We start from the raw sequence: 23,131 nt of genomic DNA on the forward strand, positions 1-23,131 counted from the left end.
GATTATCTAAGGTTAATAAAAACATTCTAGTTCACCCTTTCTACAAATACCGACAATGTCATGTGGAACTTACGACTGTACTGAAAGGTGCTCACTACATTTGCGCCACTGCAAGGTGTGTTAAAATTGTATAACTTGCATATAAGGTGGAGAAAGAGCATGGACACATGGAGACCAGCCATGTGCCCCATAGGTAAGGGGTAAGACATTATCAGCAGGCTGTGCCTCAAACAGGAATAATTACTCCTAGCATTATTAACACTGGAGGAAAGGTCCAGCAATACCACATTACACTTTTCCTAAATCTGGGCTACCCTCTGTGGGTGCAGATGCCACTCTAATGAATATGGACACCATCACAACCTTTTGCCATACTGATAATCAATATAATATGATAATATGTTGTCTGGGCGGCACTGTGGCGTAGTGATTAGCACTGTCGCCTTGCACCTCCAGGGTCCGGGTTCAATTTTCACCAGGTTCGATTCCCACATGGAGTTTGCATGCTCTTCCTACAGTTGGTGGGTTACCTCTTTGTACTCCGGTTTCCTCCCACAGTCCAAAGACATGCAGATTAGGCTAATTGGCATTCCCAAATTGTCCATAGTGTGTGAATAAGTGTGTGAATGTGTGTACAGTATGTATGTGCCCTGCAAGGAACTTGCATCATGTCCATGGTGTGCCCCTCCTCATGCCCTAAGTCTCCAGGGATAGGCTCCCTAAATACAGGATTAAGCGGTATAGACGATGAGTGAGAGTGAGAGAATATGTTGTCTGAGTGAAGCATGTGGCAACTTCTGCGAACTTGGCAATAATCAGGTCACCACTCCAATTTCTGCAGGAGAATATAGTGCCTGTGTGTGCACAACATAATGCATCACCTGGCTATAGTACATCATCTGGGGAAAAAACAAAGGACATGAGAGTCAAACACAGTGCTGTCGATATATAGTCGATTTGGAGACAACGAGCACATATGTAGATGATGTACATCAGGGATCTTCAACTTCAACTCCAGTCCTGGAGGCTCTGTTTCCAACACAGTTTGCTGTTTCTTCTGTTCAAACACAGCTGATTCAATTAATCTGTTAATTACAGCAGGTGTGTTTAAGTGTTGGTTAATTACTAACTGTGGCACTCCAGGACTGGAGTTAAAGCTCCTTGGTGTGCATGCTCACCTTCCAAAGATTTCAAAATTGACTATATGAGCTGAAGTCATGTATTTGTGGCAAAGCACTCTGTATAACAGGATGCATAACGGGTGATCATCCTAATGCGTTTTTTTTAAAACTATATAAGTTTTAAATTAAAGCTTATATAAGTTTTAATAAGCTCATACTTTACAGAGATATAGCCTCAATGCTGGCACAATGTAACAAGAGTTTGATTACTGCTGAAGAAAATCTCTTATGTAGGTCAGTGATAAAACCCAATACAATGTGTTGATCTTAGAATGGGCAATGATCTTTAAAGAAAATAATAAATAGTTCATCAGTGTTTCAATTTAAGGAGGCGCTGTATATGACTTTTTATTTTATGGTAACAGTGTAAGTTGGGGTGGCACGATGGCTTAGTGTTCAGCACTGTCGCCTTGCACCTCCAGGGTCTGGGTTTGATTCAGCCTTCAGGTCTTTGTGAATGGAGCTTGCATGTTCTACCCGTGCTTGCTGGGTTTCCTTCAGGTAATCTGGTTTCCTTCCATAGTCCAAAGACATGCAGATTAGGCTTTTTGGTGTGCACAGGTTGCCTGTAGTGTGTGAGTGTGCCCCGTGATAGATTGGGACCCCGTCCAGGGTGTACACTGCCTCATACCCTAAGGCTCCTGGGAGAGGCTTTAGGGCCCCCCCATAACCCTGTATACATGATAAAGCGATATAGACAATGAGTGCGTAGGTTGTGTAGGTTGGTAAGATTAGATATAGGCTGCTTAATATGTGAAATATAACAAAGTTTTTTTTACACTGAAAGAAATGCTAAATGTTTAAGCATGGACCATGTAAAACTATAATTATTTAGGCTAAACAGTATTTTCTTCCCAAATTTTGCCATATCCTTCTTTGCTTGCCTACTTGCCCAAAGGTATACACAAACACGATTTTTTCACTGCCTCATTCTGCCTAGATATTCTCACACTTGGACTAGCCTTTGCTTGTTTTGAACAAATGAATTGGCAGTTGAATTAAGTAATCTCCATCGATTCCTCCTGGTGTAATAGCGGGACCCAATTTCCTGTGCTCTGGATATTTTTTAAATCCAAAGGGCTCCCTTTAGGCCCATTACTAAAGGTGATCCTTCAGACTTTGTCAAAGACAGTCTCCGTAACTCACAGTAGTCTCCTTTCTGCCAAAAGCTAAATTTGGTCAGCGGGGTGGAAAGTGAGAGAAAGAGAGAGAGAGAGAGAGAGAGAGAGAGAGGAAGAAAGAAAAGCAAACTGTGAGAGAAGGATGACATTAAAAGCTATGCATCCCTTGCCCCTACTTGAGGGTCACCTACCTGAAGCAATTATCAAATGTAGCTCTGAGGAAAGGCTCTGCTGATCATTAGAGCAAAGTCACACTTGTCCCCCTGAGCCTTCTGGTGGGGGGGAGAAAAAAGTCAGGAAGAGCGAATAGTATGTGTAGACTATGTGTTGGGGTAGAGTTCATCTGTGGAAGCCTTCGTTTGCAGATATTTAAAGTACAACATATGTTATGACTGGAACACAGGACAGGCTCCTGTGGCTTTTTTTTTAAATGCCAGTGAGCCTCAGCAGAGGGCCTCAGTCAGCAGGAGAGGGATATAAATCAACACAATAAAACAACACATGGCATCACACCTGGATACTAACACCCAGAGTCTCTTGGCAAGTGAAATAGCATGCATGCACCTCACTCTATTCACTAGACAGTCTCTGCATAGGCACGTTTAAGTCCAAGTTAAATAAATGCTAAAAATAATAATTCGGTGGACTTAACTGAGCCCTTAAAAATAATGCAGCAAAGAAAGTCTATGTAAGTCCAGTTTTTTAAACTTGACCCATCGCTTATGTAGCAAATCTTCTTTTACTGTTTGTCCAATCACGTGCAGGGTTTGAGAGATTAGCTGCATCGGAAACGTTTTCATAGATTTATTATTTACTCTTTAATTCCTCTGATTAGTGATGTGATCATGCTTGTTCCAAGATAAATAAAGAAAGTTTGAATAAAGTTGACATTGTGCTTTGTTCCAGGTGGCACCACACCACACCTTTCAGTGTTGATTATTTTCCTATAACAGCGTGCCATGTCACATTTCATCCCTTGCTTATAAATTAAACTGAAACTCTAGAAATGGAAGAGCATTTCAGAGTAAAAGAGTTTTGTTTTTGCATTATAAAGGATTATTCATGATAAATAATTTTAGCAGAACAGTGCAATCTAGAAGCAAACATCACTACCTCCCCTTTTTACCTCTGCTATTTCATAGTCTAATGCCACAACGATATTGCAAAAACCTTAACAAAATAATTGGGATAGTTTTTACTGTATTGCCTTAACTTTTAAAAACCTAAGCAACATCTTTAGTAAAAACAGTCTTATGTTTCTATGACCTTTAGTTAGTATGTAATGATTGGAGTTTTGCGTTTTCTTCCTACGGTTAATATTTTATCTATGTTTATTTGTGAAATTCAGCAATTGCCCTTAGGCTTCCATTATAAATATCTTTCTGGTAAACTGGTAAAAATTTCTCTTCATTATATTTACACATACACTACATGCTAGGAATATACCTGAAATATTCCTTTGACAGGTATGTTATACTGTGTATGTACAGTATGTCGAGTGCTTTAAACTTGGACGTAATTAAAGTCAATTTGTGTTGCTGTTCTTGAATCTCACCGTTTTGCATTCGACAAACAGATGTTAAGATGTATGGCTTGCTGTTTTTGAATGTTGACTGCTTACAGTCAGATATGTTGTGTGTATGTGTGCGTTTGTGTGCGTGTGTGTGTGTGTGTGTGTGTCAGATTTGAAATGCAAAAATTGCACACAAACCTGTGCTCTAGGAAAGAAAGAAAAAAAAACTGCCTGGTTATGATTGGCATCAAGTGCATCTGCAGTGCTTCTATGTGACGAAGCTGTCTCGCCTTTTAAGTGAAAAAAGTGTAACATTGCAATTCCCTTAAGTGCTCCAGGTTTTAGCATGCTGCTAATTAGACAAGTAATGCGAGAGGCTCTGATTGGCATTTTAAACGCTCCGCCATCACTTCACACCGTTCACACCACCCGCCTCTCTTTTTGCATCCACCCTCAAAGTTGCCATCAGAGGAATCATTAAAAGATGAAATGACATTACAAAAAAAAGACCCTCCCCTGACAGAAGTTATCATTACCACCTTTAATCAAAAGTAAAACTCTCTCTCTCGTTCTCTCTCCTTCCTCTTGGCCTCCTTTCATCCCTTTCTGTCTTTTCTGTAGGCCTACATCTCATGCATCATCCTTCGTGCTTTCCCAGGGTTTTTCAGAGGGGAGAAGAAAGTGAGTGAAAGAGAAAGAAAACGGGAGAAAAACGAGAGATGTAGGGAGACAGGGAGAAAAAGAAGACTAAGCTCTGTCAATTGGAGTGAGTGCACTACTAAGTTTGGCTTCACTACAAAGGTTAGCAGATCTGACTGTCAATACTGTCAGAGGAATGGAGTCTTTGGGAGGGGAGGCAGTGGGAGGAGGAGGAGGAGGATACACGGAGGTGAGGAGGAGGAGGAGGTGGTGGTGGTGGTGGTGGTGATGGGGGTGGAAGGCAGGAGGGTTTGCTTTGAGAGAAAGAGATACTTTGATATTTCGGAATGTTAGAAGGGTGAATACGGAGAGCTGGAGGTTGGGGATCTAATTACCGGGCCATAATTGGGGGCTGGGGAATAGGCCGCCGTCCTCTCAACTCGCTGCAGATCAATTATGTTAAGAGAACATCTGTAAGTAGAGCTTAATGAGGTCCATTAGAGCAACATGCGCTGCCTCTCCCTAACCGGGCTTGTCAGCTCCTTGGATGAGCCGGAGAGCGCTGCTAACTGGGGACCTGCTGGAGGTGCTTAAATAGGAGAGGAGGGGAGGGAGCGAGGGAAGGAAGAAGGCAGAGAAAGGAAGCGCGCTCAGGTCGGTTGCTGCCAGCGGAAGATACGAGCCTGTTCTCGCGCATGGAGCTGGACGAAGGGGGGCTCTGAGCTCGAGCGTGATCCAGAGAGCGAGCCGCGGGAACCGAGGAGTTTGATCCGAAGCGCACGAGCTCGTCACACGCACGCGGCAACTTTCCCTCGGTACGGTACGCTTTCCTAAAGGCGCGCGGACGCACGAGTAGTACTGCTCACTGTCTATCTGTCTCTAGAACGTGTGCATATACATAATGACCTGTCTGTGCGGCTCTAGGGGGGTTCAGAGACGCTCGTCGAGATGCTACATTTGTTTTATTTTATATAGCCTATATATTTTGAGAAATATTGCGAGTGCGCAGCATCGTCTAGTGCTTGAAGCAGCACGAGCGTTAAGAAGCAGGGGATCCCGTGAAAATGCATGATACTGAGAGAAAGAAGGCTTGTGCTCTGAAACATTTCTGTTTGCTCCGGAAATGCCTCTGCTCGCTCTTTCGAGAGAAAAAAAAAAAGAAAGACTTTTTTTTGTGTCGTTTGCTTTCAGCAGGGATCCTCGCACTTTGCGTCCTTATGCATGGAGTGTTGTGGAGTGGATGGAGTGAGTGTTTGGATGGAGCGATAACATCCTCCTACCGGCTGTGTAATCAGTATGTTTGGGAAGAGAGAGAGAGAGAGAGAGAGAGAGGTGTGTGTAGTGTTATGAACAAATGCTCCGTCGTTATTACAGCTTCATATGCTGAATATAGTCATTTATCTCCATAGACATTTATCCATTTATTTTAAGTGTGAAGATTAGAAATTGTATTAATTGCTCTATTTTAATAACATATTATTCCGACTTTATATTTTTGAATAATTTGGATTATGGATGTACTGTTGGGAGAAAAAAAAACAGTGTTACTATCAGTGGAGTATGATTATCTCTATAACATTTGATTTAATTATTTTTGAAATCCACTGGTGCATCTGAACGCAGGTGATGTATAGGCACCTCAGATGCACCAGTGGATCACTGAAGATGAACGTACATGGTGTGAATTTTGCTTCTAACACACCTCTGACATTTTGCAGAGCTTGGCAATAGAAAATTGTACTTGAGTTGGCTTGCTTATTGTAAAAATTTCAGTAATGTAACAGTTTGAAGTTCAAATATTTTGTTGAAAATAAAACAGAAGGGACACCCTACATCCTTATGTGCTTATCACCGGGGAAAGAAATCTGAACGATTGAGATTCATCAGGATGATCGCATAAACAAATTAATAAAACAGATCAGTGATTTGTTGGAAATCTCTGTTGTACAATATGTCAAATCAATCCTTCTGCATTATTGTAATCATGTTTGATAATTGATGTTATAATGATTGATAAGGGTTGTATTGTATAACTGTATAATCACTTCATTGGCTGGAGTGTTTTACACACATTCCCTGTGCATGGTGTGACGATGGCACCCTCTCTAGCTCATCACTCTCAATAATTCAGATATCTTTGGTGAGTAATTGACATGATAACATGCTATATAAAAAGGAGGTAGGGTTTTATAAAAAGTTAGAGCCCCCCCACAACCCCTTTCCTATTTTCTCTCTCTCTCTCTCTCTCTCTCTCTCTCTTTCTCTCTCTCTCTTTTTCTCCTTTACACAAATGGCATGATTACGCAGATAGCTCCGCTCTGAAATAATTCAATCCATGACAAAAACCTAATTACTGGCAGGTCATATACCCTGTCAGCTTTAATGCATCTCATCAGTCATAATGGTGGTGAGGAGCATTTTTATGACCCATCTCATTACCGCTGCATTTTAGGCACAGTGATTGGCAAGAGGCCGCAATGCTAACAATCGAATACACCAAGTCTGACACCATCTCTCCCACTTCTTTTCTTTTCGCATTTCTCCCTGCTCTCTTTTTGAAGGATTTCACACTGAGACTGAGAAAAGTTTTAGTCCATTGTCAACAGCAAAAAAAAGCTAATTGTGTGTGTGTATGTGTGTGTGTGTGCACTATGAATGAGCAGGAGGCCTTATGCATCATTCTCCTTGGCAACCTGGGCATCAATAGGCGCTAATTAGAGTGTGCAGGTGTAACCAATGGGTGAGGAATAAGTAGAGTTACTTTGCACAGGGGATCAGAGGAAAGATTTAGCCCTTTGCATGACAACACTGGGACTCCACTTAGTGAAAAAAGAATCAGTAATTACTGTAGTAGAGGATGCTACAACTGAGAAATGAGAATAAAGATACTGACCCAATCAGTGGTTGCAATGATATTATTGAGACTGCTCATACACATACACACTGTACACACTCACTGCCTGACCTCTAAGGTCAGTGTGGGTGGAACGGACATGGTTTCATCTGGTCTAAGTGGTTAGATTATGGCTTGACTTGCTAATGATAAGTTCTTCACTGATACCTTGAGACAGAAAATGTTTGTTCGGTTACACGGAAAAATTTTGTTTACAATATGCATACAGCTTTTCTTTGCCTTTCAGAAATAAAGTTGCTGAACTGTGCTTTCCGTTGCTGCTTAATTAATCCACAATGAATCAATAGTACATCATCGGCACCCTTAGTATGCATTTTCTACCTGAAAATGTGAATATGGTGTATATATAGAAATAATTTAATGGACATAATTGGACCTTAAGGACCACTGATGTACCATTAAAGCTTTGCACTTTCTCAAGAAATGTTACATAAGTTTAGTATGGGTATAAATGGTGCAGGAGTGACATGGAAAAGTACACTTTGGTACCCTTATTTCTGAAAAATGCATGGTGTAAAGGTGATAGACCAGTGTTCAGTTCAACAGGTTCTACTGGAAAAAAATACTCACTAAAAGTGTGCTTTTTGTGATGTCTCCATGATTGGGATTGAAAACCCACTGCATATCAGATGGTTCTTAATAATTATGTTTGTAGTGAAATTGTGACAAAGCAGATGTTGGGTCACGACTCCACAGGTTCCTTAGTCGTTCCTGCTAATGATCGTGCGTGAACCAGTTCATGTTGATTGGCATGTCAAAACTACAGCACGCCTCTTAGGAAGAAAAACTGCACGTATACACCAAAGCAGAGCTCACGTGCACGCGCGCCAGCGCAAAGTTTCTCTAGGGAGCGCGCGCCGTCACTCCGGCTGTCTCTTATTAAGCTAACGACCTGTTTTTTTTTTTCTTTTGCTCGTCGTCTAGTTGTCTTACTGGTGAGGGATTGGCTCTGCACGATAAAACCAGCATTCGCTATTCTTCGAGACTCATTCGCTGCTGAGTTGCAAGTTGGTCTGAGCTTTCCGCTATGCTTAATCAGTGATCACTCAGGCGAAAACACCTGTAGCTTGTGTATGTGAGTGTATGTGAGTGTAAGAGTGTGTGTGCGTATGTGTCCGTGCACGCGATCCACACGGACCTCGTTATTTCCGAGCGGAAGGTAACCGTGATCTGCAGTCCGAGGTCTCGAGGTTTCGTGAACTTTTGATTATCTTGCTCTAAGGAATATAGAGTGGGAGTGTGCACCGGTGCAGATACTGAACTTCACTCTTCTGCATAAGTTGGACAAGAAGGTGAGTGAGTTGGCGAGTGGAACCAAGCTTTGTGGGGGTTTTAATTCGTGTTAAGTGTTAATGCGATAAGCATGCATTTGCTACGAATGCAATGCTGGTGTTTCATATACAGTAGTATGGTTAGAGTTTAGATGCATCACCTAAATTGGTAATAATAATAATAATAATAATAATAATATAGTTCGGATATTAAGCTTTGGTGTGTGTTTTTGACATTTTTTTTTTAGGTATGGGATTTTGCATTATTTTGTCTTTGCACATTAAGCTGTCCTTTTGCATGAAATACATTAACGTATGAAGCGCGAGCGGTTTAGTGTCATTGAGCAGTTCCTGCGCGCGCACCCCGACTCGCGCCATGCGATGTAGGGATGACGGCACGCGGAGGGGTGAAGAGAAGAGAGGAGAAGAGTGAACGCCTTTGTCGTCCACTGTCATTATGCTCTCTCTCCTCTGCCACGGCGGCTGCTGCTCCTGCTGCTGTTACTAGGGTTAATTTCATAGTCGCGCGCTGAGCTCGAGACCCGTTTTTTTTCTCCTCCAACCTCCTTGGTGTGTGTGTGTGTGTGTGTGTGTGCGTGCGCGCGCCTTTGTTTGCCGTTTTCGCGTTTCCTTTTTTCTTTCTTTCTCGCGAGGCGAAACAGGATTGTTAGCTGTAACAAAAGCGAGCCGCCCCCCATCCAGCTGCTCACTTCACGGAGAGGAGAAGGGGAAGCCCTCTCGTCGCATGGTGCTGTTTGTTGTCAGGCGCCGGAGCGGCTCGACAAATGCAGAAAAGTGAGAAAAGTTTCGGTAAGGTCTCAGCGTCTGCGGTGGTTTTTTATTTTATTTTTTTAATTATTATTATTTCAGATCGGAATCTTATTATTACCGCGAGTGAGCTGCTCGGATCTGCGCAAAATCCCATTATATACGTGTGTGTGTGTTTGTATATATATATATATATATATATATATATATATATGTATGAATGAACGACTGTATGTGTAGTTTAAACGCACAGAGACAGCGTTTCAATCTAATTTTGTGTTTTTAAACACTGTTTTTATAATTCGTGCTTTGCTTCTCATGTGTGTCGTGATTCTGCGTGTCCGAGTTTGGTGGTCGTGCCTCGAAAATTGGGCTCCCTGTAATAACGACCGACGTTATTGGCCTTTTCCGAGCGCTTAGCTGCCATGGCAACAGTAATTAAACTGATAAGCGGGTGAAATGTCAGCACCGCCGGCTCGCGCAGCTGCTCCGCGCTCGCGCTCTGACCGAAAGCTGAAGGTCCCGCGCTTGTATTTCATCACAAGGACAGTTGCACCACTTTGCGGATTCTGTACGAAACAAACAAACAAAAAAAAAAAAAAGGGCAAAAAGGACACACTTCAGCTCGGACGTGGTTTATACTGTATGTGTACAAAGACAGTATCGGTAACTCTAACACCATCGTGATTCCGTTCAGTGCTTCGAGCCTGAGGAAGACTGAAATCGGTGGTGTGCAATCACTCGAAACTTTACCTCTCTCTCTCTCTCTCTCTGGTAATGACCGCGGTGTGAAGCGGTGCGGATGAGCGCCGCTGATCGGGAACGGAGTTGCTAATCAGCGCGCGCGCCTCACGCCGTCCCACCCGGGCAGATTAAAAGGTCAAGAGTTTAAATGCAGATCAGCAAAAACAGGCTGCACAAACATCATGTCATATCATACCAGCCCATCCACGGCATCGTTTTTATAATTTTTTTTTATTCAGCACGATTTACTTTAAGCGAGTCACATTTATTTACCTTTTTGCATTAAAATGACATCTAGCCTACAAGCTGGTTGTTCTTCAAAACACTTGCATGCACTTAACATGTCTGTTTTATTTTATTTTTGCAAACACTCCAACTTTCAACACATTGTAGTCCTGTACAGTTCATAGTACACCAAAGCCTTGTTAGTTTGGAAGATTTTGGTTTGACATGTATGCGATGCTTTTAAGAATCGCAATGCAATACAGTTAACAACTGTTGCTTCGTACCAATCGCATGTACACTTTCTGTACAGAAATAAGGAACTTTGTAATGCTCCCTCCTAATTTAAAGTTTACTAACACGAATGCTGTCTTTCTCCTGGCGTGTTTACGAGGTGAGTGTGAGGAGGGGTGAAGCGGATCGTCCCAGTGTCAACACAAGAGGCACGGATCAGGCACGCTTCTAATGGAGGACAAAAACTATTAGGACAGGACAAAAGGGGAACCGGGAGTGCAGGCGCCGGGTAGAGCTCACTCTTGGCTGTATGGAAGGAGAATACTAATTACAGGCCGTCTGCATGAGCCTGCATTGTAGCCTCTCTACCCAACAAAGCCCTTTCACAGCCTAAATGGGGGTTACACAATGGCTGCACTGGGGGCAAAGCTTTTCCTGGCCCCCCTCTTATGGAGAGAGAGAGAGAAGAAAGAATGAGAGAGAAAGGAGAAAAGCGAGCAAGAGATGGGAAGAACTGTGCAGCTGTTGTTTGATATTTCTTGTTGTTGTTGGATTAAGTGTTTGCATACCAAGTTTCAAGTTAAAAAGTGATAGTCTTGCTTATTCTTTTGGGATTTTTGGTAGCCATATTTCAATAAAGTGTCACTTTTCTTTGTATTGTTTGTAAAAGCCACTGCTCTATCAGAAATTATTGTGTTCTTAAATCGGTCTCTTCTGATCTTATTCTGTTCGGCAGGTATACAAATGCTTTCCGTCCAGCCGGACACCAAGCCAAAGGGCTGTGCCGGCTGCAACCGGAAGATCAAGGACCGCTACCTGCTGAAGGCCCTGGACAAATACTGGCACGAGGACTGCCTAAAGTGTGCATGCTGTGACTGCCGCCTTGGCGAGGTGGGCTCCACGCTGTATACCAAGGCCAACCTCATCCTCTGCCGACGGGACTACCTCCGGTAAGACCCTCCACCAAACTCAAAACAACAATTAGCACCCATTTGCGCTGGTTTCTAGATAAGAGCAGTATGCAATGGGCTAATGCCTTTGGCCTATGTGTTCAAAGAAAGACAATTTTAGGACATGTACTTTCTTCTCTTTCTCTCGCTCTCTTTCTTTTAAAAGGTTTATATTTGACTTGGGATATAGATTGGTGAAAGACATAGGAACCATAACCTAAAAAAAAAAAAAAAAAAAAGAAAAGAAAATAAGGTCTACATTGATCAAGACATTTCTTTATCTTTAATAGTGGGATTTTTACTTGATTGATGCCTAAAATCAATTTCAAAGCCACATCGGTCTTCATGGCTGCATTGACAACATTCAAAAGCAGTCTTTTCGGTTCTTTTTCCAAACACAGTGTGAAAGCAAATGCCTAAGAGCCTTGATTACTCCCCACATTGAGATTCCGAGTATTCTCCCGTGCCTTTACATATGCTGTTCTCTTAATCGAAAAAGACGGATCTTTATGAGCCAATAAACCGCTAGAGTTTCTCCTTCGGTTTGAAGGAACTCACTTGTTGGATCCAATTAGTGTGCTGGACCACAGAGACTGGAGCATTGAGTTTAAGACCACCCCAGATCCTGCTCATTTTCCTCCCACTAAAAGAAGGCTGAGTGTCCAGTCTAGCGAGCACTACTGTGCTTTTCACACTATTGTACCACTCAAGACTGACATGCTTTCATTTGTTTGCACACTTTTCATTAAAGTTTGGCTTAGCTGTATGCACACCGAGCTGCACTGATGCTGGCCCAATTTCGGTTCCACTGGGACAGCTTGGGAATGTTAATAAACCTTTTGGAATCGTGAAACTATTTACATTGATTTAAATGTTGAAAGTATTTATAAAATAAAAAAAATTAAACAGTCTGAAGTAATGTCTGCATGATTTAACCATTTTCTAAGGAGTGTAGACTCCAGAAATATAGGGGGAAAAACGCTGAAAAAACTGAGTATTCTAAAACCATTCATAGTCAGAAATAATTTGGAATTCATCCATGTTAGGTTTGTTTGCTTGTATTATAACATTGCTTTAATGGTAGTAATCATGACATGATAGTAAAAGGAACATTTTGCAGTGGTAGTCCATGCCAACGTACAGTATGCTCATAAACTACGACTCCATTTCAGTTATTTCACCAGCTACCTTTTTAACATGGAGCAGAAAGGCACTCTTTAATGGACCAGGTCTAGTTACTTATGTGTCTATTAACCGACACATGTCTATATAAGCTCACCGCACCGCTTCGGGAATGCAGGGCCATTTTTTGAACATCGCAGGAGCCGCTACAGCAGTTCGGTACTTTTGCAAAGGCACAGTTCGTTTAATTTGGGCAGAAGGAATGAGAGTCTCCATTAGGCACGACACAGACGAAGAGACTTTTGTGGAGATGAGATGGATACGCGGCCAGAGGCTGAGGCTATGCTCAGATTACTTTCCTACAGTAAGCCTCATTTGCTGCATCCTCCTAAAGCGCGTCTCTATTCATGACAACATGCCTGTGTGCTTTAAAACAACAGCTCAGGAAGAGAAAAAAAATAAATTTGAGCCATGGATGATAGCATTGTTTCCTTTTTTGTTGTTGATAAAATATAAAACCCAGTTCTCTGGTAATGCATTTTAGCAGATGTAAGGCACAAGGGCAATATGCAGTTTATGTTAAACTGATGGATTTTAAAAGTGAAGTTCATTCTCTGTCTGGTTGTGTAGCACAGTAGTGTTTTTTTTTTTTTTTTTCTTCCGTTAGTCGGTAATTGCCCGAGATCTTTTTATTCTTGTCAGCATTTGGGAGGATATAAGCACTGCTTGCTTGCTTCTTCTTTTTCTTCTTCATCATCAAAAGTTCAAGGTGACTGAATTGATTTTGCTGTAGCTATCACGCACACCTTTCCTGCCTGTCCCTGCTGCTTGGCATCTGCTTGCTGGCTCTTACAGAACAGCAAACATGGCAGAGGCCTGGCTCCTCACATCGCATTTGCAGCCCCTCTAACAAAAACCGCTCTCCATTTCCGAGATAATCAGCAGCTACTCTTACAAAAGCACTGCCCCTGGACGCCTGATCATTCCCTTATTTACTTTTCGTAGGTTAGCACTGCAGTCGGTCACAGAGATAAAGAGCGACTGGAATTCCCCTCACCCCTCTCTCTATTTGTTCCATTTCTGTTTTCTATTTAAAAGTGAATTATGCTTGGATTTATTATACACGGCCACCCAGCCCCCATCACACAGAATCAATCCAGTCCTGTTTAGCAGTGTGGCATGTTATTAAGGCTGACATAACCAGGGTTAATAGAATTCTTCAGGGGTCTACAACCATGAGCAACCAAGAGCAATGTGGTCCCACCATCTGAGAAATAATCCCTATCTCAACACGCACACAAAAATAAATGAAATAAGAAAAAAAAGGTTTGTTTTCGAAAGACCAATTTTACTGGCTGTTTAATTTTCAGTTGGTCTGAAGGTGTTATTATATTTCTGTAACACAACAGAGCCGGGTATAATTCATATTCTAATGTGTTATAATTCATATAGTAATAACATATTCACAGGTACTAGTACAGCTCTATGTAATGTAATTATAAAATGGTAAGAATAGTAAATATTATAGTAAATATAATATAGTAGATATTATCAAAATAAAAGTGTGATGTTTAGTTTGTTTAGAATGTATGAAATAGTGAAATATAACGTTAGACGTTGAACAAGAGAAATGAAAAGCGCAAGATGTGCTGTTAGAGGAAAACAATCATGGCCTGTTGTTGTTTAATTTCTTCTGAGGACATAATATTAACCGATTCATGCAGGCAAAGTATGGATATGTGGCGTCAGACAATTTTATCACCAAAACGATTCTTTTGATACTGTGGCCGGTGTCTCTATTAGCGATAAAACCTAACAGCAATAACCGTGTTTATACCAGTGCTTTTGCATTTCAAGGCAAAGCTTGATAAGGTTAAAAAGCCCAGACAAAAAAAAGCGAGCGACACATTTAAGTTGGGAAGGTGGCGGAAATAAACTGCTGCAGCCCACAGAGAGTAGCCACAGACATGGAAGCAATCCGCCAAGGCCAGGATGCAAGCAGGGGGGAAAAGCTGTTAGGCATCAGTTAATGGAAAACTGTAAATTTCAGGCATCCATTTTAAAGACAGCACAGGGGGACCACTTATTTATTTATCTATCTATTCATTCATTTTTTTTAATCCAACTTCAATTTTCCTCTACAGTGGTTTTACTAAGATTGTAAATGCAAGCAAACTCACAGAAGTCGTCGACATGACTGGATTTATTACCATTTTGGAAAGCAGGCTATCAGTGAAAGATAACCAACATGTGTTGCATGGTTTAGTCGTAATAACTTCTAGTCTTCCTCACTCATTCAGAAGCAACTTGCTGGACCACATCCACCGTGTCCTGTATAAACTCATGGAAATGAACCCTGAAAATGTATCTCAGACATTTCTAAAAGAAAAATATTTACATCTGTCATATCGTAGGCAGGGGAGAATTTATGCGTCTTAAAGTCCGTACTACAAGTCTGTACAAAAGATCGGCAAAGTGTGACAGGTTTGCCTTATCTGGATAAAGTTGGCAACTGGAGTAAGTTGTCTTCAATATCTTGTAGATATGTTGGCAACATTCATCTTGTTTCTTTTTAACTCAAGCAGCATTAATGATATGATGCGTCTCTTCAAACATCATACATTCAGTGTAAAGTCAGCATTGTAGCAGAAAATTATAACCTCAAACAGGATCACTACATGAAAATTGACATGTTATTGGAAAGATTTTTTTTTTTTTACATGTTTTTCTAAGCAGCTCCTCTATTAAAATATGTCTGGAAAATAGTTAATAATGAGAAACGGAATCGGGCCACAGTTATTTTATTATTATTATTTTTTTAATAATATACTTTGACATTTCATCTATAATGCTAATAATCAAGACTGTACTAAATTTAAATTATTTGAAAGAATGCATCATTCTGCAAAAAAAGAATATATTAATAGAAAAAAAAATCAAAGTTTTTGAGTATATATATATATATATATATATATATATATATATGGTAGAAAATGTCAAAATTTCCTAGACTGTGACACAAATTTTCCCAACGGTGTAGGTGTTCATTTGTGCCCCTATAATCAGAATTGGTTTAGCTTTTTTTTTTTCCCCGTAGAACAACTATGTAGAAACCTCGGTCAGAAAGTTTCTAAATCACACATTTATCTCAGTGATGAATGAATCACTATAATAATTCATGTCAGCTCATTAGTAGTTTGCTGATGACACAGTGCAGCTGTGTCATCTGAGAAAGGTTAGCTGGTCTCTCCATTGGGGATTGGAGCAGTGCACTTCCTCTGAGACTAGCTGAAAGATTGAGGCCAGCTCTCCTCCTAATGACCAGCGCATATGGAGTTCTCTCTCTGCACTTCACTACTGTGGAGCATCAAGCATGACTCCTTGGTCAGCTTCTTTCTCTAAACAATCTGGCCACCTTTATAAAACAAGCCTACAAAGAGTATTCTCAGCCTGCAGAAGGTGTATGTGTGTGTGTGTGTGTGTGTGTGTGTGCACCCATGGCCTGGTGTACAGCATATACTACAGCTGGGTAATAAATTAAAGGGAAAAAAACAGCATAAGGTGCCTTAGCGAGGTGTTGGGCCACCATGAGCTACCAGAAAAGCATCTGTGTGCCTTGGCAGAGAATTCTACAAGTCTCTGGACGTGTCGTGGGAGGAAGAGCACCATTCTTCCAAAAGAAAATCATTTTCTTGCTGTTCTGCTGAATGGTTTTAGTGAAAACGTTCTATAGTGAACCTAAGTCGAATGTTAAATTTGATGCGATCAATCTGCAGACACCAAAAATTGATGGGAGTCACATTTGGCTTAGATTCAAGTCCATAAATATATTTTTTTGTAGAGATGTTATCAGTAGAACTGCTGGTAATTGCTCATCCATATCAGTTTGTTCTTAATGCATAAGGAATGATCTTTGTATATTATTATTATGATTACAAATTCTTAGTATGAGACTGCTTTATTGTTTTTATATTTCAAGGTCAGTGCGTTATTTTCTAAAGTTTTTTAGGCATCAAAAGTACCAACATTTTCTTTATATTCAGCTTAGTGCTTTTTAATTTTCTCTGACTTCGTATTCAAATTCTGTTTGTTTAATATTTTTTATAATTAAGTAATAATTGCACTATTTAAAAAATGCATTAACAAGATTTTACTTGAGTTTTTAATGAATTCTTTGAGATTGCAGATATCATCGGCAACAACAAAAGGCATGTTGGAACATTTTATTCATTATTTCTTGCTACTAGTTCATGGAAACCAGAATGAATTACAGTTAATTTGCAGATATGAAGTCGTTGAAGCAGTTGAATTAGTCTGGGAGCAGTGTGCGGTTCATGGAATGGTTTTACCTCGAACAAACGAACATGCTGTTATTCTAATTCTTATTTCTGTTGTGCTTATTTAGCTGTGAGCAGTGCATAATGAATACATTTAGTTATCACAGCCTTAAGAAATGCAATCAATAAAAATGAAATATTATTTAATGCAATACGATTTAATAGGTGCTCATTGCATTTTGGTGTCATAGCAGTTTTTTTTTATTATTATTATTATTCCATTACTCATTTTGTTTTTTCACTTTATAGTGCCAAAAACAAAAATACATTTGAAGTGTGAAGTGTTCTGGAAGATTTAAATTTAGTTTTCAAGGTAAATGAATTAGCTGCCTTCCTTAAACTCACCAAGAATAATAATTAATTTTTTTTGCTATATTTAAAACAATCTCTTTCTCTCTCTCTCACACACACACACACACACACACGTAATATTGAGTAGGTCCTCTTTGCCAACAAAACAGCCCTGACCAGGTCTAGGCATGATGGACTCCACTATAACCTCAGAAGGTGTGTTGTGGTTTATGACATCAAGCTGTCATCAGCAGATCTTTTACGCCTGTGTTTCCAGCACATCGCACAGATACTCGATTGGACTAAGACCTGGAGAATCAGTAGGCCAAGCCAACACCTCGAACTCATTATGTTCTTCAAACCATTCTTGAACTATTTTTGCAGTGCAGCAGGGTACATTATTCTGCTAAAAGAAGCCAGTGTCATCGCTAAATACTGTTTCCATGAAGGGGTGTACTTGTTCAGCAACAGTGTTTAGGTAGGTGATGCGTGTCAAAGCAACACCCACATGAATGGTAGAACACAAGGTTTCCCTGCAGAACATTGCCTAAAGCATCACACTGCCTCTGCCTGCTTGCCTTCGTCCCGTAGTGCATTCTGGTGCTGTCTCTTTCTTCAGTTAAACGACACCTGGCCATCCACAGGATGTAAAAAAAAAACATGATTCATCAGACCATTGATCCATGGTCCAGTCTCGCTGCTCACGTGCCCATTGTAGGTGCTTTTGGCTGTGGACACCCTAACTGGTCTGAGGGGACGAAGCCGCATTATACAGCACACTGCGAAGCACTGTATATTCTGTCACCTTTTTGTTAGAACCAGCATAATTTTTTTCAGAAATTACAGTTACAATGGCTCTTCGATTGAATTAGACTCCACGGACCTACCTTCACTACCCAGGTGCATCAGTGCGCCATAGCCATTGCTCCACTTTTGGTAGGTTCTGACCACTGCAGACTGGGAACTTCTCACAAGAGCTGTGGTTTTGGATTGCTCTCACCCAGTCGTCCAGACATTACAATTTGGCCCTTGTCAGGGTCGCTTAAATCCTTATACTTGCTTATGTTCCTTAAACTTCAGGAACAAAATGTTCACTTACTTCCAGGTGCCTTTGTAATGTTATTTACTTCATCCGTCATTAGTGGTCATAATGTTGTGGCTGATCAGTGTAGCAATATACTATAAAGAGCTCTAAATATTTAACAGATGCTTTCGGATAAACATGTAGTAATTTTTTTTTTATGTCATATCGTGGTATATAACTCTTATTAAATATTTAATTATTATAATACCTCTTTTAGTTCTAGCAGATAATGTGGGTTGTATTGCTGGAGCATTTTTATTTTACTCTCATATAAATATAACCCAGGGTGAAGACTGCAGTAGTGAGCAGACGGAAAGAAACAAGTGCTTGCTTGCTTATGTATTTATTTACTGTATGTATTGAGTAATTTATTTATGAAAGTGGTTTATACTAAATATGCATGGTTTCTTCAGATTGACTCTGAACCGAACTCATTAAGCCAGATGAATTTATGCTGCCGCTCTCTAGGTGTCATCTTCTTATTGTAGGACTTCAGTGGCACATGTACATAACACTTGTGTGCACCTGTACATTTTAATATTTTGTATATCTGAATTCATACAGAAATATAACTATTCTTATGTTTCTGTATTGTATATCATTTACTTCAAATTATTTCATGATTGTTAATAATTATTTTCTAAATTACTTCTCTACATTGTTTTCAAAATTTTCAAGTTAATATTATTGTTTATAAATTCCCCAAATGCCATTACATTGCCTGATAACTTTTGGATTATCAGGGTATTACTAAAAGCACATTATTTGATCCGTATGAGATATATTTATGGTATGTTATGTGGGTAGCGGCAGCACATCAGAGAGTTTTTGTACTCGTTACAAGGCCTCAGGCCTCCTGTTCAGATATGAACACAACTGAAGTGTGGTCTAATATTCAAGCTCTAAGTCAGATTAGAAAGCATCCAGCTTGTTTGTTAAAGCATTGATTAAGTCTCCAGTATCACGGCACAGACTAATAAGGTCTGGTTTGAAAAGATGGAGTTTCTATGACTCTTAAGGAGCAAATCCTTCTGGAGAGCATGCTCTATTAGGAGCTGCCTTTAGTCCAGCGGTATCAGGAGCACTTGAGGTGTGGATACAGCCCTGGATAACCTTGTGTCTCTGTGGTACTTGTTACAACAGAGCACTCTGTGTGTACAAAAGGACCTCTTCTGGTCAAGATTTAAATGGGCCTGCAGCAACAGACAGCACCCCCCCCCCCCCCCCCCATCCGCTCAGTCTCATTAGATAGCCCCTTCTGTCCCTTTCTACTGATCCCATGTCCTCACTAGTACCCCTAAGGGCCCTTGTGGACGCAAGTTTTTCTTTATCAGTCTTGTTTATGTCATCATGGTGTTATAAACAGCAAATTTGTCTTGTACTTAAAGGGTAACTGGCTACCATTTACAAAAATGATGAACATGTTTCGTGAGAGGAATAGGACAGTTTTTTTTGTTGTTGTTGTTTTTCTCAGCAAAAGCGGCTGACTTTGGTAAAATAATTCACTCAAGCCAGTCGTGAGGGAGCGTTTCTAAAAAGAGAAGCCTGGAAGCCATCTTTGAATGGGCACAAGGAATAGCGTGATAAAATACATATCTCTGTGCAACTACTGAAAGGAAAGGTTTGGGGTCAAAGATAGAAAAGATGTGGGTGGTAGCTATAAAGGCAAAGGCTGGGCTTAAAGAATAATTAAAGAATATTTAAAGCGGGGCGGGGGGGGGGTAGCTATATGTAGAAGGGATGGCTTGAAACAGTTCTAATAGACTAAGTATTCTGACAGATTAGCGATAGCCTAAAGGCAAATATTAGGCAATATCTTTGAATGTTAGAAAGACATGGAGATTTATAGTCTGGCCTATAAACTCTAAAAGGTGATTTAATCGCACTAAACTGGCAGTGTAGTAGCAGAGCTTGGATGTTAAAACCAGTCATCCATGTGACTGAATTCTGTCCATATAAGTGACTATATACTGTATGTACAGTATCATTAAGTAAATAACATGCAAAATAGGCATGGTGTAAATTTATTCTGGAAAAAAAGAAAAATCCACCCCTAAACCTCTGAATGTCCCAAAGGTTTCTGTGATCAAGACTATAAAGTAGTGGTCTTCATACTGCTGTATAATCTTGTTCACGGAAACTTTTGCGACGCCGTGTAAATTGGAGGATGGGGGGGTGAGTGTGAACGGTATATAGCATGCCTAAATTGTCAAGATTATTCAATAATCAAATACACAGATAGATTAGATGAACACACAAAATATTGCTGTTAAATCAAGATATTAGATCGCACCAGAAAGTGCTTGAAAACCTTTTTTTTTTTTTTACAAGGTTTTAGGTGTCAGCAAAAAAAAAAATTTTTTAATACTTTTTAAAAGTGAGAAATTAAGAGCTTTAAGAGCTGTACAGAAACTTCTAGAAGTTTCGATCCCGCTCATCGACGACTGTATTATTTTTTTCCCTGTGGTTTGTTGTATGATTCCTGCCTCTGGAGACTCTCAGGCCGGCCTGCGAGCCGCAACGGCCTCTCCATTGCCACAAGGTGAACTATTCCCCACTGTGCGTTATTATTAATAACTGTCAGCCAGAGGGGGTCACCCACGACAACTCCTTGAAAAGAACCCAGGGCGAGGCAAGTAGGCCGCAGCTGGGTGCCTTGTAAAACAATACCCCCCTACTCCTCTTCTTCCTACCCCCACATCCCCAGACATTCAGTGCTTAAGGCAGGAATAATGCATGGGGGCGATTGGGGACCAGCACACGGCCATGTTTGCAGCCGTGAAAAATTAAGATGTCACCACCTGGCACTGTTAAGCTTACCTTTTGCTCCGTATTAGAATGGAGCAGGGCAAAGGAAAAGTCTTTTCTCATGCGTTCTGTCTTTTCCAGATTTGTTTTAAATTTACTCTATTTAAATTTATTTTGGATACTGAAGATGAGTTGTAAATTTATAATGGTTGAATTAACGAAAGGTGTATAATATATTAATTACTTATTAATTTTTTTTGAGTGGTCAACAATTTTAAAGTAATGTTTTTTTTTTAAATGTTTTTTGACATCTCCGACAATCCTAATTCACAGTATTTTTCACAGTATTTTTAATTTAACTAAATGTTATTACTGACATGTGGTTGTACCAGCATGTACATTCGGTGGAGCCTGGGTAGCGACAGCAATTTATTCGTTCTAATATCCCTTCTTGTATACTTGCTCTTTGAATGCATTACAAATCCCGCTTTAATTTTCTCTGCAAAAGCACATAGACATGCAGCTACATCACTGCAATCTCTACAAATGAAATTGGTTTCAGAGGGGTCAGAGTTCGCCGAGTCGGTCTGTGTTATGATTTCCATCTAATCTGAGAGAGGAATATAAAAGGATAATCTTCCCTACCTTTTCCAGGCACGGTTACATTCTCATGGCAGCCTAGTGGAGTCATAGAAAAGTGGCGGTGTTGTAATGGTGGGGAGTGAAAGGAAGGGATGCGGGGAGCCACACTTTTTCTCTTCCTATTTGTTTTGTGGATTTATGAGAAGCGAAATGTCGAACGGCTCTGACTGTGCTGTGCGTGGACAGACTCCATGAGTCTGTGGCTAGATTAAATGTCAACTTTGACCCTGCTGCTGATCAGAAAGGGCCACCCAGGGGCTGGAGATGGGGTTGATTTGGTCCGGAGGAGGAAACAGAGTGGCTGTGGATTTATTGCAGACGACTGCTGCTGTTGCGTTGAATTCCCTCACTAGCACATTTTTCATCGTAGCCTCATGATAGAAGGCAAATGTCCGTTTCCGAATTCAATTTAAACACAGTTCTTACTCCTAATAGAATAAAAGTTTTTTGCCTTTTTCATCTTTTCCCCTTGATTTCACAGTGGTCCATATAGTAATTCTAACTCACTTGAATCTGTTTTGAATCTGAAACTTATAATGTATCGTTCTTGTCTTTTACAGCTTATGTTGTCTGGATATTGCACAGTCAAGAGTCTATAAAAATTACTATTTACTTAGAAATGGCAAGGTGTGGAGGAAAGATATCAGTTTGGATTCATTGCAGTGAGCTAGAACGGTCCCAACCACGGCTTGGTGAATGCGAACCAGCAGCATTGTAGCAGAAGAGCACAGTCAGACACCTGCTGAGTGCAATATTATCTTTTATCATCCCAGCAGTGGGAGAAGCTGTTTGTCCGCAGCTTACCGCTCCTTGTTGTTTTTGTTGTATCGATTCCTGCCATTATGTTGCCATTACTTGCTATGTAGTGATGCAATTCTCAAAGGTTTGATTTGTATTGACAGAGCAAAGCCTATGAACAAGAGCAGCGCTATTAAATATATTCATTACCTCCTCGTGTACTGTATTTGCCACTAGCCGCTGCATATAATACAATGTACAATTGTTTGTACAGCCTGGTTTTTATGTACTGCATGTGTTCACAAGGTGCCCGAATTCTCAAGCAGTGTTATAATGAAATTGTTAGGATTCTGTAGCTTTCTCGTCTTAAGGATAGGACCACAGCAGTATAAAGCATGTCGTACATTTAGGCGATATTTTAGGTAGATTCATAGCAATAATAATTCTGATGTAATGAATAACTTTTTTACATTTATGATACAGTGGTGGCCAAAGTATAGAGAGAAAAAAAGCCCTTTATTCTTCAAAGCCTGCTAGATCAAGCTGGGCATAGAGTCAAAAAGACGTCTGCGGTGTCACTCGCTGAGTCCATGCCTGCTTGATTGCTTCTTG

General features: G+C 40.4%; 1 protein-coding gene across 3 annotated transcripts in view; it reads left to right on the forward strand.

Annotated features, from left to right (window-relative positions):
- The first annotated feature begins 4,869 nt into the window (after positions 1-4,869).
- Positions 4,870-23,131, forward strand: part of lmo3 (LIM domain only 3) — a 42,266-nt gene continuing 24,004 nt past the window's right edge. Inside the window, exons 1-2 of one of the 3 annotated variants that reach the window (XM_053508102.1) lie at positions 4,870-5,269; positions 11,344-11,557. In XM_053508102.1, the coding sequence (XP_053364077.1) occupies positions 11,352-11,557 (206 nt within the window). In that variant the 5' untranslated portion in view covers positions 4,870-5,269; positions 11,344-11,351. Of the gene's footprint in view, positions 5,270-8,218; positions 8,661-9,155; positions 9,450-11,343; positions 11,558-23,131 lie in introns of those variants that run through there. The other 2 variants (XM_053508101.1, XM_053508100.1) reach the window with 2 other exon arrangements.

Source organism: Clarias gariepinus, chromosome 12, assembly GCF_024256425.1.
Source record: "Clarias gariepinus isolate MV-2021 ecotype Netherlands chromosome 12, CGAR_prim_01v2, whole genome shotgun sequence".
In the NCBI taxonomy this organism is placed as follows: Eukaryota; Metazoa; Chordata; class Actinopteri; order Siluriformes; family Clariidae; genus Clarias; species Clarias gariepinus.